The 14,232-nt window shown below is 41.1% G+C and overlaps 1 protein-coding gene across 1 annotated transcript; it reads left to right on the forward strand.

Moving 5' to 3' along the window:
* Positions 1-85: 85 nt before the first annotated feature.
* SKA1 (spindle and kinetochore associated complex subunit 1) lies at positions 86-13,534 on the forward strand. Its single transcript, XM_045457840.1, has 7 exons — positions 86-240; positions 828-926; positions 3,710-3,834; positions 5,375-5,472; positions 8,359-8,496; positions 11,413-11,582; positions 12,371-13,534. Exons 2-7 carry the CDS (start codon positions 839-841, stop codon positions 12,517-12,519), a joined length of 768 nt encoding a protein of 255 aa, XP_045313796.1. The 5' UTR covers positions 86-240; positions 828-838; the 3' UTR covers positions 12,520-13,534.
* Positions 13,535-14,232: the final 698 nt, after the last annotated feature.

Raw genomic sequence — 14,232 nt, forward strand, 5'->3', positions numbered from 1 at the left:
CGCCCTTTCCCCCCCGCTCAGGGGCGGCCCCGGAAGGCGCCGTGACTCGAACTGTCTTTAAGCCCGTGTTCCGGGAACGCCGAGGTGCGCCTGCGCGGCGCCGGATACTGGCGGGCGCTTTGAATTTCGCTCCCTGAGTCGCGTCTCGCGATCTTGGGCTTCTGGCCGAGAGGAGACTCAAGGGCTCGGCGGCTCGGGAACCCGCAGCGAGTGGGCGCCTTGCTCCCGGACCCTCTCGAGGTTGGAATTGGGGGTCGTGCCCTCGGGAGCCGGCGATAGGCATTCCTGGGGCGGAGTGCGGGAGCGGGGCAGCCGGGCGGAGCCGTGGAGCCGGCCTTGTCTTTCCACCGCTCGGTTAGCTGGAGTGGTTGCCTTAGATACTCTGTCCTACCCTCGGAGCGAGTGATTAACTGACTCCCTTCCTTCCCCTCCCTCTGCCTCCTTATGGACCCCAAACCGTAAAGCGCCAGACCCCCACAGCATGGAAGACATGCTTACTTGGACCTACTTCTGTGCACTTAACTGTGTTTTTTCTTAAAAGTCATGTGTACTTTGCATTTTTAAAGAAGATCTCAACGTTGTCATTATATGTAAACAGTGCATTTGTCCCCGTAAATTCCCTGTACTTTGGTTTGGGATGCGTTGATTACAGAAGGCTCAGAGACAGGTACTGGACTGTGTTTAGAAACTGAATTTTATAAAATTAAAAGAAATTGAGTTTTTGTACTTTCTTTTCAAGAAATGGGTATTTACCATTATTGGATTTTGAAAGTGAACAGAAATTTGGCCTTTTCTTGGTAAATATGGTTGTTTGTTTGTTTCTTCAGAAGCTTAAAGGATGGCTTCCTCAGACCTGGAAGAGTTATGCTCTCATATTAATGAAAAAATTGGCAATATTAAAAGAATGCTGTCATTAAGAAACTGTGGTAAGTAGAACAGATTTCACTGATGTTATACATAGATAATGCATTTTAATTATTGTTCCACTTTCAATATCTTACACCTACCTAGTTAAGTGACCAGTAATTTGAACTTTTTGAGTAGTGTTTTTTTTTTTTTTTTAATTTTTTTTTTTCAACGTTTATTTATTTTTGGGACAGAGAGAGACAGAGCATGAACGGGAGAGGGGCAGAGAGAGAGGGAGACACAGAATCGGAAACAGGCTCCAGGCTCTGAGCCATCAGCCCAGAGCCCGACGCGGGGCTCGAACTCACGGACCGCGAGATCGTGACCTGGCTGAAGTCGGACGCCCAACCGACTGCGCTACCCAGGCGCCCCGAGTAGTGGTTTTTTGAAGCACTCCAGCATTAATATTTTGACTATTGCAGAGAGTACTAAAATGCCAGTTATATTGAACAATGAACTGGATATTAATTAGACTTAATTGCTTATGTTTTTTTGAGATTCACAAGGCACAATAGTAAGATTTGAAGGTTATGGGGCATTTGTGGTTCTAAAGCTAAATGGAGATACTGAAAGGTAAGGGAGAAATATAGAAGTGGAAAACACCCACAGAGGTAGAAATAGCCCATAACCCATCTCACAGTCTACTTTGGAGGAAGCTTATCCGTGTGTATGACTAGCAAACAATTGAAAATGTCCAGTTTTTTAAGGTCAGGAAACTTGGAGGTTGGAACCATCTTCCAGAATGTGTTGAAGTGCTGAAAGGATGTGGCAGGGACAGTGCAAAGAAATAGGTGATCTTTGTCAAGTCTGGGAAAATGTTATTTATAAAAATTATGAGCTCCCCAGTCCACTCTAGGCAAGCTTAAGGTTAACTGATAGGCAGAATTCTATCTGCTGGCACCATCGTGGTGAACTTTTCTGTAGTTTGTAGTATGAATTGATAATTTAAACCTTTTGTTTGCTTGGTTTTGTGTGTGTTAATAACTTGTTTAGAATCTCTGGAGGCGTGATTATTGTGGGATAAACACCTAAAATTTGGAGATATATAAAACTATTAAACCTTGAATTCAAATGACCCCACCAAAGCATGAGACCTGACCGAAGCAATGTGACCTATTAGATTACTACATACTGGGTAACCATCATGTGTATGTGGGAAGAATAATATGACTTTCTGGTTCCATAGCTTATTTAATAGAGCCCAGTAACTTGTTTGCCACACATTTTTTAACTGCTGTAATGTACTAGATTACTACTATCAAAAGTAGCGTATTTGCTCAGTTGATTATATTTCTACAGATCAGTAGATAAGGCCCTGAATGACTAAAAGTTATTGGAGATACCAGTGTATCGAAACTAGTTATTTAATCCCCTGAAATTAACCTTGGTAGAGACATCAGTACTCTCATTTACTTACTAATTTCTTCTAGTTGTTATGAACCTGTCAAATGCAATTAGCATTGCTCTATTAGGTAGAATTATATGTTGTTTGTCATTATAATGATGAGTAGGGGTTAGCATTTACTGAATGTTTTACTAGATTCCAGGCACAGTGTTCAACTCATCTTACATGTACTTTTTCACTTATCTTCATAGTAACCTTAAAGTAGGTACTGGCCTCTCTGACTTTAGGCCTTGAATCTTCTGACCATTTCACTCTTCTGCTCTCATAATCTACAGATAGGGTCAAATTGTGCTTTTGTTTATTTTTTTTTTTCCTGCCTCCCTAATTATGCTTTTGTTTATGTGTATTTCATTGGTTACTAGAAGTAAAGATGGAAAGATTTGATTATGAGAATAGTTTTTCTTTTGTGCCTTTGATCTGTTCTTAAAAAAATTTTTTTTATTACTTCTTTTATTTCTAGGGAGGAGGAGACTCTGGCTTTCCCATCCTCAAATCTATGGAGCTAGAGAGAGGTGCCAGGAGGTGGGGTTGGGAATACGAGAGCATGCTACTTTACAGATGTCTGGTGTTTGTTTCTTTCAAGTACCCCAGACTGATTACTAGCCTGTGACTTTTTATATTACTTTTTCTGCTTAGTGAATAGTGTGGATAGTGTAAATATGAATTTCAAACCCAAGTGACTCCCAAGCCGCTATTAACAAATTCTGAAGAGAAGCTCTCCCCCATTTTCCACACATCCCTGAGGGCCAGTCCAAAACATCAGCTTCTCTCCCTGGCCAGTGATTAGAATTCTAAGGTTTACACTTTCGCTGAAGATATATCCCATGAAGAAGCCTCATTTGGGATTCTAACTTCTAACGTCCTGTGCTTTGAAGTCCCAAAGGCTTGGCTCTTATCCCCATTAAAACCAAATGTGTTAGGTTGCTGAGACTGGCAGCCTTCTCTCCCCAGGTTTCCTCTGCACCCCCAGTCAGGGCTGTTGCAACACTGACTCACACACACTGCCTAGTCTGTGTGTCTGCCTTCATGTTGAAGCCCTTGGGGATTTACCTTATTCTCATGAAAGCTCAGCTATGCATGTAGAAGGGTGTTTCTTTTATCTAGCATTTCTAAGTGTTTTATTATGGTGGAGGAATTTGCCAGGAACAGAAGACTCGGGGGACGCTTTGTACTTACCTCTCCCTTCCTTCTCTTCCAATTACTTAGAAATGAGATCTTAAGATTATCCATGGAGACAGGTCCTAGGGTTGAAACAATAGTCCTTTCTCTTCCCCTAAGCATCTCTATCTAAAGTAAAACTCTGGTCCAAGAGTTTAATTGGGTACAATTGAGTTAAAGAGTACAGTTTTGTTAATAGTCTTCTATATATTTTATTTGCCATTTTATCTTTATTGATAGGTCAGGAACCTACCTTGAAGACTACATTAGATAAAATAGGAGATGAGATCATTGTAGTAAATGAACTTCTAAATAAATTGGAATTGGAAATTCAGTATCAAGAACAAACCAACCATTCACTCAAGGTAACATTTTTTTCAGTAAAGAAACAAAAGGGCAATAAATACAAATTGCCTAATCCAGGGAATTCTGAAGGATACTTTCAAATGTTCTTAGATTTGTAAATTATTATTAATGGTACAGAATGTCATTTACATTGTATTAATATAAAGGACTCCAGAATTCCACAGGTGTTTCTTTCCTCTTGAAGTTGAACTTTACTAAAAAGGAAGATTTCCTGAATAATTCTTGGTAGCTTTAATTGAAACAAGTGATCTGATAGAGTGGTGTGGAAGGAACACTAGCCCTGGGGTGAGGAGATGTGGATTCTCACTCTGGCTGCCCTTAGTACCCTCTGCCATGCTGAGAAAGCCATCTTACGCCTTGGGGTCTTGTTGTCCTCATTTGGAAATTAATGGGGCATACTGAACTATTTCTTAGGTTCCTTCCATTCTGCATTTCTCTGTTCTATAAAATGTAATACAAGGATTCTCAAGAAAAAACTTGAGCCCCATTCACACACCATTTTGTTCTAAATAAGCTTTCTAATTGACTAAGCTAGTGAAAGTGCTTGTATATTTCTGAGAAAATACTCAAATTTGTCCATCATTGCCTCAAGCTTTGAGAGCCATTGATGTGTTCGGTGGGAGTGAACAGGGGCCTCTCTGGACCCTTTCAGCCTCATAATCCTTAAGCTCTGTAAAGATTTTTCATAGGAATGGGCATGAATATGCCTATCCTACTATTAGTTGAAATGAAATTAGTGGCTTGAGCATCATTTGGCTCTTTGAAAGAGAGATGTCCTGTAAATTCAAAACAGAAACCAATATTGGTTTCAGTTCTAACCTGCCTGGGAGTACCCAAAGTTCAGTGTGTGTCTAGTGAATGTTAAATTTAGAAGTGAAGCCTACGTAGAATTTTTGTTCATGTTTTGATTGAGAGTCAGATGACAGGGCTCCAAAGGTGTAGAGTATTTTTCTTATTACATTTGCATGAGTTCATAGCCTCAAGTTCTAGTGAAAGGTAAAATAAAGACAACACAAAACAAACACAAGCAATTATGATCCAGTGGAAATTTCCATTAAGCTAGAGAATTATGCAGGTCAGCAGTGGAAATCGTTCTGTGTAGCTTCTCGTACATGCGTTCCAGGCATGCATTGTCACCCTGGTGCTGTTGCACAGATAACACCGGGGAAGGTTTGCTAAGTCAACAAAGGCAATTTACCGGAATGACAAACATAAATCCTTCATGCATTTTTTAGTTGCTTGCCAAGGCTGAAGTTAAATGTCAACCCTAGCTGTTGTAATGTGATTATAGCAGTTTTCTCTGAAAACAAAAAACAAAAAAACAGTAGAGAAAGATACAATGTTGCCATCCAAAAACAGCTCTAGAAACCAAAGGGTTCTTAAAAAAATATTGCCGCTACCTGTGCTTTTCCACCTCTTCTGCGTTCTGAACACTCCCAGTCATGGTGATTGTGGTTGAATCTTTTGTGCTCTTTAAAATGTCTTAAAACACACACAGGCAGGACAGCCGCTTATTGGGGAGCATTTTTTAAATTTTAGGAACTCTGTGCATCTCTCGAAGAGGATTATAAAGATGTGGAACATCTCAAAGAAAACATTCCTCCCCATTTGCCTCAAGTAACAGTAACCCAGAACTTGTAAGTGTATTTATAATTATTCTTGCTGTCTGCATTTATAAAACTGTTAAACACCTCAGCTCTTTTTTGCGTTTTCATGTGCTTGTGATTTTGTTAGTGATTATGTTAGTGTTAGTGTTGTTGTCACTGACACTGGAAGTAGTGTTTCGCTTTGTCTGCCCCAGTCTTATCCTGCTGCCTCTGGACGATGTCGTCCCTCTTTCCCATGGGTGAGTGTCCTCTAGGCTCTTTTTTCCTACTTTTTCTCATTTCTTTCCCTTGGAGCAGAGTTTGTCAACTTTGGCTGTGTTGCCTTCTTAGGCTGGATGATTTTTTGTTATGAGGATAGTGAGGGTGTTCAGTAGCAACCCTGATCTCTACCTACCAACTACGCGTCAGTGGCGCCCTCACCGCCCCCGGCCAGTTGTGACAATGAGAAATGTCTCCAGACATTGCCATATGTCCTCTGGGGGACAGTCTCTCTCCTGAGAACCATTGTTTTAGGGTAAAAATAAGATTCATACACGTCCCATCTTAAAAACAGCCGAAGGAACCAAAAACTTGGCTTTGCTTTCCCCCTCAAACTCGTGTCCCCGCTGTGTTCCCTGCCTGTATATGCTTGTGCCTCCCCTTTGCCGCAGAGCCCCTGACCTGAGCCTGGCTCTGGGCTGCTATGACTACCACACTTAGGAAACTCATCAAGAAATCCCCCCTTTAGCCCTGATCCTTCTTCTCAGATTTTATCTCTCTGTCTTCTCTGTTCCTGAAATTCTGTTTGTTGCTCTGCCACGGTGCTTTGTTGTCCCGCGTCTCTGACTTGGCTGCCCTCCTTTAAATTACAGCTGAGTTTTGCTGAGTTTTGTTTACGCTTACCTTACACCACTGTTAATGCTCTCAAATGTCCAACTCCAGCCTTGACGTGACCTCTGGTTCTGCTGTTTTAATTGCTTGCTGGGAGCTTGATAAATGAGCTGTTCTCTCCAACTGTGCGTGTCCGAGGCTCAACTGACTGGTTCTTTGTTACCCACCCGTCATGCCTGCTGCCTTCAGCCCATCACCGGGACGGGAACTCCGTGCCTTCAGCCTGTCTTGCTCTCTGTAGCCCTCAGCCAAGCTGCTGTCCCTGCAAGATTTTGTCTGTCTCTGGCCTCCCTTCTGCTCTCATTGCCTGGCTCTGAATGCCATCTCCCATCATCATTTGTCTGTGTGATTTGAGAGCTCCTGTGTTTTGCCCTTCCAGGGTTCCACCACCTCCACCTCTCTAGGCTTCTGGATTCTTCTTCCAGGGTTCCAAGTACACGCCGTGGATAACTTAAAATTTTTTAACTTTTGAAATATATATATGTGTGTACACACACACAGGAAGTGACTAAAGCATTATTTGTGCCAATTAAAGAAGAAGAATAAACAAACATCAGTGTATCTACCAGTCAGATTAAGAAATAGGATATTCCTGGTACCTTACAACCCTTCTTCCCTTGCAGACCCTTCCTCTATCAAAGAGGTAGTCATCCTGGTGTTTATGATCATCATACTCTTACCTGAGTGTTTCTATAAACAATATACTGTTTAAATTTGAAAAACTTAAAGGAAGGCACGAGCCTTGCTATGTAGAAGAGCCACATTTCTGCTGATGGCTGGAGTTCTCCAGAAGAAGATAAGCTCAACAGAGTGCCTCACATGGTCAGGGTGCCCTGCGATTTCCCTACAAGGAGAAAGTGATGGGCAAGGTCATGAATGAATGCTAGGATCACAGGTCATCACAGGAGATCTGCCAGGATGGTAGTGTGAACCAGATGTTGGATATCCAGCAGGAATATGGTCTGGGGAATAGGAGGACTTTTCTTCTTCTGACTTCGCTGTGGCTTAGTTTCAGTTTTCAGCCAAAGTCAAAGCAGAACATTTCTGCAGGTGGAAATGGTTCTTTTCAGCTGATACTCACAGCAGGGCATGAAGGAGAAATCATGAGCTTCCTTAGCACCTGGTGAAGATAAGCACAGAGAAAAGTCAGCCAACCTCACCATGATGTCTCACGTTAACACTCATATAAGGTTGATGGGACCATAGCATTGGGCATCTTCATCTTGACAACACACAACACAGCCATCCTCAGTCTTACCACCTCAGTCAGGCCTGGTTGCCCTGTGTCTGGTGCTCAGCTGTCATCTTGGGGTCTCACTTCCCTGTCTTTCTTGGGATTCCCTTCACTCACTCCTGGGTTCAATCTCCTCTTTCCTATAACCCATTTCTTTTTTGGAACAGTTGAGCCAGTATGGCTTCATTTGCTGCTAGAAACAAGGGTCTGTTCCTTCCCTGGCAGCTAAATAACCCAGAAGCTACAGCCTATTTCTAGACTCTTTGCTAGTGGGGTAGGAGCTATATTAGGCTTCTCACTGACTCCAAAATTTGGGCAGGACTGAATCCAAGAGTTCCATGCTCATTGCTGGCAACTAAAATGAGTCTGCAACAGGCAGGGACTGATACTAGCCACCAATGGGATAAATTAGAAAAATAGAAGTAGAAGGCGATTAATGCTTCTACATCCAGAAATAGGGAGTCAGGAAGAGAAGCTGTTGAGAGGTTAAGATAAGTTCAGCTTTTCACATACTGACTTGAGGAGCCAGAGGAATGACTGGTGAAGATGGTTAGCATATTTACTGCATGCACCATGTTTGGGGTATATAAATATAATTCTATTACTGAAGATTTGGGGATTTAAGTTTTCAGTGTTCTCTTCACTATTTAGATCTTCATGAACCATAGGAGTCGGGGCAGCAAAAAATGACTAAAACAATCACAAGATGAATCTTGTATTTGTTACTGAGTATTTTCAGTTGGGAAAACTTTCTAGTATGCTGCGGAATTCTGATCATCACTTGTACAACTGTGTGCATCTCTGTTCCCTAGTGTTAATGCGCCAGATGTTGACCCTGGAGAACCAGTCAAAGTTGAGGAACCTGCACCCACAAAGAAGCACCCAAAAGAACAAAGAACTATTAAAGAAATGTCATTTATAACTTCCGATGAGTTTAATGGCATTCCAGCGTAAGTATTTAAGATAAATTTTAACATTCAACTCTTTAATGGTCGACGTACATGATTGTTTAAATCATAAAGCTTGATTATATTCATAATATGCTGTGTTCAAATATTGATTTTTTTCTAAAATAGTCTTAACATTGTACTAGGAAAATGCAGGAAGTCTCTTGAAGATGCTTAAAATCGTTTTTTATTTAGTTGTCAAACCTCTTTTCATAGCGAGATCTAGAGATGGGTTAGTCTGTTGCTGAGTTCCAGGACCATTTTGTGATAGAGATTTATCCAGTTACATTTTAGAAGTAGCCTCAGGGGGTGCCTGGGTGGCTCAGGCGGTTAAGCGTCTGACTTCAGCTCAGGTCCCGATCTCACGGTCCGTGAGTTCGAGTCCCACATCGGGCTCTGGGCTGATGGCTCAGAGCCTGGAGCCTGCTTCGGATTCTGTGTCTCCCTCTCTCTCTGCCCCTCTCCCGTTCATGCTCTGTCTCTCTCTGTCTCAAAAATAAATAAACGTTAAAAAAAAAAATTTAGAAGTAGCCTCAGTTTCGCTGTACTTTTAAGGAAAGCGTGCTGCGTAGGTGTGAGAATTGGAATGGCAAGTGTTGTGTTTGGTTTCTGTTTGTTACTCAACTTCTGCCACATGCTAGTTCCAGGCCCTGGGTCACTGAGGAGAATACAGGGGTGAGTAAGACCAGATAACTTCCCTGGAGGAAGGTCTTTGCTCTTTACAGAGGACAGTAATGGAGAGCCCGTCATGGAACCTCATGTTTTTAAACTAACGTAGTTCCAGGGCTTTGCTTAATTTCTTGGCTCTATATTACTGCATTTCTTACTATGTTTCCATTATACAAATAATACATGTTAGAAAATATTTGATGTCGGAAAATAACTCCTCTGTAATTCGGCCACCCGGATATTTATTTAATTTCACGTATATAATAGGTTGTTTCTGATTGTTACGACAACAATGTAGTTATACAGTAAATACCACTTACTTCCTTTTTTATCATGAGCATTTTGCCATTGTTAGCTATTCTTGTAAACTTGGGTTTTAATAGTTGTATTACATTTCATCAAAATGAGACTGACCTTTCTCTTTAATCTTTATTTTTTTTGGTCAGTCATTTCTTTTTATGATTGCTTTATTCTCATGATAATTCTGTTTGGCGCTATTCAGTTTTTTTAAATTGTTATTTTTGTTGCTCATTAGCTGAGCTAAAGGGAAAAGCAAATGTGTGTGAGGATCAGTAGAGTAGATGGGTTTTTAGAAAATGCTTCCATGAAGAGATGAAGGAAATCAGAATAGGCATGGTAGAGTTTTGTTTTTTTTTTTTAATGTTTATTTTTTGAGACAGAGAGAGCAGGGGAGGGACACAGAGAGAGGGAAACAGAGGATCCAAGCAAGGCTCTATGCTGTCAGCGCAGAGCCTGATGTGGGGCTCAAACTCACAAATTAATGAGATCGTGACCTGAGCCAAAGTCGGACACTCAACTGACTGAGCCATCCAGGTGCCCAGAGTATTCGTTTTTAAACTAAGGGGATATTTAGTGAATGAGAGGACTTGTAAGATTGGGGTAAGGAAGAATGTATTCCAGGCATGGGGCTTTCATTTATTTATCTTTAAAAAGTTAATACTGAGGGTGGAGTTAAAGTGGAGAACATTGGCAGAAGAGGGGGGACAGGTATTGAGGAAATTAAGGTGATAATTCAGAGGATTTAAAGGAATTATTTTGGACAGGGGGGTAGTTTGTGGGATCAACAGTTTGTAGGAATTGTGGTTAGAAACAACAACAGCAAAAATGAATTTAGAAAAGAACAATGAAAATGTGTTTTGATCTATATGAACATTTTCCTTTAAACATATTCATGTATTATTTTATATTAAGTAAGTTTTGATTAGAAATCTGCCCCCTTGGGGGCACCTGGGTGGCTCAGTTGGTTAAGTGTCTAACTTTGGCTCAGGTCATGATCTTGTGGCATGAGTTCGAGCCTCACGTCGGGCTCTGTGCTGACAGCTCAGAGTCTGGAGCCTGCTTTGGATTCTATGTCTCCCTCTCACTGACCTTCCCCAGCTCGCGCTCTGTCTCTTGCTGTCAAAAACAAATAAACATTTAAAAAAAAGAAAGAAAGAAATCTGTCCCTTTGGAGAGAAGAGAAGGGCAGTGTTTCACATAATGAACCCACATTTTGTTGAAGGGAAAAATTGAGGCAGATCATTGGGTTTGGGTTTTGGTGTATACGGAGAAATCAAGTCTCCTGTTTTTATATTCTGAGACTATAGGTGACGGGGAGCATAGCAAGGGGGAGAAGGGATTGGAAGAGTGGATTTAGAGAAAGACCAGTGCTCAATGGGGTGGAGTCCGTCCTCTGACTCACCCCCAGCCCTCTTCTCTGCCATCATCCTGTGCGATCGGCTCTGTGTCCTGATGGGAATTACCATCTCTGTTGTGGCCTTTGTTGCGCATCGTCCTTCCTCCTCCTCCTCCTCCTTTCTTTTTCTTTCTTTTTCAGAACAGATAAGTTTGCAGAAAACTAGAGTGGTGTGAGTTATTTAATTTATTAATATTTAAATTTTTCTTTCCGTTGCTCACAAACATTTAAAAATGTTTAAACCTCTGGCTTGCAGTTAACCAGTCCATTTGAATCAGTATTTGAGACCTTATTTTAAATTGTAGTATTATTTCTGTAGGTAATGGAGGTTAATATATCTAGGTGCAAGTAGGGAAGATAAGCAACTGATACGTTGTGGTATGTCTTTAATTTTTCAATTGTTGAGATGTGTGGTTTATTTGGAAGTTGATATACATTTTTTTGGCATAAAGAGTTCTAATAGCTGCTACTGTACAGTCATCATAAATGTTTTTCAAAGAAAATGATTTTGTATAATGATTCTTTTAAAAAATGAATCATATACTTATTTACAGGTACATGAAATCCCGCTTAACTTATTGTCAAATTAATGATGTTATTAAAGAAATCAACAAGGCAATAGTTAGTAAATACAAGATCCTATATCAGCCGAAGAAGTCTATGAGTTCTGTGGCCAGAAATCTCTATCACAGATTTATTGATGAAGAAACAAAGGATACCAAAGGTAAAAATGATAGCATATATATGTATGTGTGCACGTCAGCCGTTTGGAATGTAACTAACTCATGAGAAACAAAGCTTATTCTAGAAAATTCTAAATCTAGAGAGGTAGTTCTCAGCCAGGGGTGGCTTTCCCACTAAGGAACATTTTTACCATCTCTGGAGATACTTTTGGTGGTTACAACTAGGGTTGGGGTGCTACTGGCATCTAGAGACTACAGATGCTGTTAAAGTACACTTTAGTACAGTGCTCAAGACAGCTTCCACAGAAAAGAAACGTCTGTAGTTCCGAGGCTGAGAAACACGGCTTTAGAGTCTATTATGAAACTATACCCAGGGTTTTCAGAATTAGAATAGTAATGAAGAACACTTGGTCATACTTACATAGCACTTAACATGTACCAGATAGTGTACTGAGAGCTTTAGTCCTCACATCTTACAAGGTATGTACCATTACTCCCATTTTGCAGATTAGGCAAAAAGAACTTAAGATACTTGCCCAAGGTCAGCCAGTTAAGGGATAGAGCTACGGGGGTTTCATTCTTTCAACCACTATACTATATTCCCTCTTGGAAAGTGGGTACCGCCAGATGAGTGCATTTCTAAAATGCTACCACAAACATTGTGCAACTGCAGTTGAACAATGATTATTTCAGCAAGAATACCGCATCTCACTCCAGTTGCCTAATAGTAAAAATGATTAATGTTATTCATAGTCACATTGTACCACATTAAAGATTCATCTTGAAAGTTGTCCTCGTGAAAATTGGCACAAATATCTTTATTTTTCAGGTCATTATTTTATAGTGGAAGCGGACATAAAGGAGTTCACAACTTTGAAAGCTGACAAGCGGTTTCATGTAATACTGAATATCTTACGACACTGCCGGAGGCTCTCCGAGGTCCGAGGGGGAGGCCTTACCCGATACGTTATAACCTGAAGTCCTCGTGAGCTCTAGAACTGGCCAAGAGTCGGATATGGAGGCCACTCCTATAGTTTCCTTATATGTAATTTCTTTATATATAACTTCTTTGCTTTTCTTATTTTCTTTTCTGCTTGACTATAAAAATGAAACTTTTTAGTAAATAAAGCGTATGTATTTTAAAATTCACTTTCTTTTCTTAAATATTTTTTCCAGATATATATTTTTAAGTTTTTATTTATTTGAATAAATAAAATTTATTTATTTTAGGGGAGAGGCAGAGAGAAAGGGAAAGATAGAATCCCAAGCAGCCTCCACGCTGTCAGCACAGAGCCTGACATGGGGCTTGATCTCACAAACAGATAATGACCTGAGCCAAGATCAAGAGTGAGCCACCAAACAGAATGAGCCACCCAGGCACTCTCTTTTTTTTTTTTTTTTTAAAGTTTATTTATTTTCAGAGAGAGTACAGAGGGGCAGAGAGAGAGGGAGAGAGAGAATCCCAAGCAGGCTCCATGCTGACAGCACAGAGCCCAGTGTGGGTCTCCATCCCGTGAACCATGAGATCATGACCTAAGCCAAAATCACTAGCTGGACGCTTAACTGAATGAGCTGCCCAGGTGTCCCAAATTCACTTTCTCTCAGCACATGGGTAACCCCCTACCATATGAGCCTCTGTGCTAGGCATGTAATGGAATTAAAAAATGTTCAGGTTTTGTTTTTGTGTTTAGTGACAGTGCTGTAGACCCCAATAAGATAGGTACAGACATGATTAGGGAAGAAAAAGGTCGAGAAGATAAGGTCAAGAGTACACAGGCTCATTAGAATTAAAGGTCGTGAATGTCAAAATTCTATCAATGGCATTTCAGTGAACCGGCAAAAGTTGGATTTGTAGGCAGCCCCTCCCTGTGATGATTCTGCTTTGCCATATGTTGTTGGAAACAGCTTACCTGAAATACATGCAGTGTAAACCAATCTATAAACATCAACCTGTAATGATATTGTAATAAAAGTATATTGAGATGAAAAAGATCATAACGTGTAAGCAAGTCGAGAGTTGTCATGGAAAATGGGTGGTTGGATTGCAAGCGTTTAGGATGTTTTTTTCTCTTCCACAGTTGGGGAGACTGGCTATGTGTGTTTTAGTCGGTGTTCTCCAGAGTTCTAGAAGCAATAGGATACACACACACACACACACACACAGATTTGTGATGACACATTGGTGCGTGTGGTTATGGAGGCCGAGAAGCCCCCCAGTCTGCCGTCTGCAAGCTGGAGACCTAAGAAAGCCAGAGTCAATTCAGTCCAAGTCTGAAGGCCTGAGACCCAGAGAAGACAAGGTGTTGTGGCTCAAGCAATGAGGCAGGAAAGAAGTGAATTCCTCCTTCACCTTTTTTTGTATTCAGGTCCTCCACAGATTGGATGATACCCGCACACGTTGGGGAGGGTAGTCTACTGAGTCCACTGATTCATATGCTAATCCCTTCTGGAAACACCTTCATAGACACACCCAGAAATAAGGTTTGATGTGGGCACCCCACAGCCAGTCAAGTTGATACATAAAGTTAACCATCCCGGTCTCGGCCATCTGCTTGGCAGGTCTATCCTTGTAGCAGAGGGAAAAATGACCCCTAAGTCTTGGTGGCCTGGTTAACACTGTCACTGTGATGACCACGGAGTATATTATGGGCACTACATACTGTTATCCTTTCTTCCTCCCTAATTTAAATG

This window comes from Leopardus geoffroyi, chromosome D3 (assembly GCF_018350155.1).
Source record: "Leopardus geoffroyi isolate Oge1 chromosome D3, O.geoffroyi_Oge1_pat1.0, whole genome shotgun sequence".
Lineage (NCBI taxonomy): Eukaryota > Metazoa > Chordata > Mammalia > Carnivora > Felidae > Leopardus > Leopardus geoffroyi.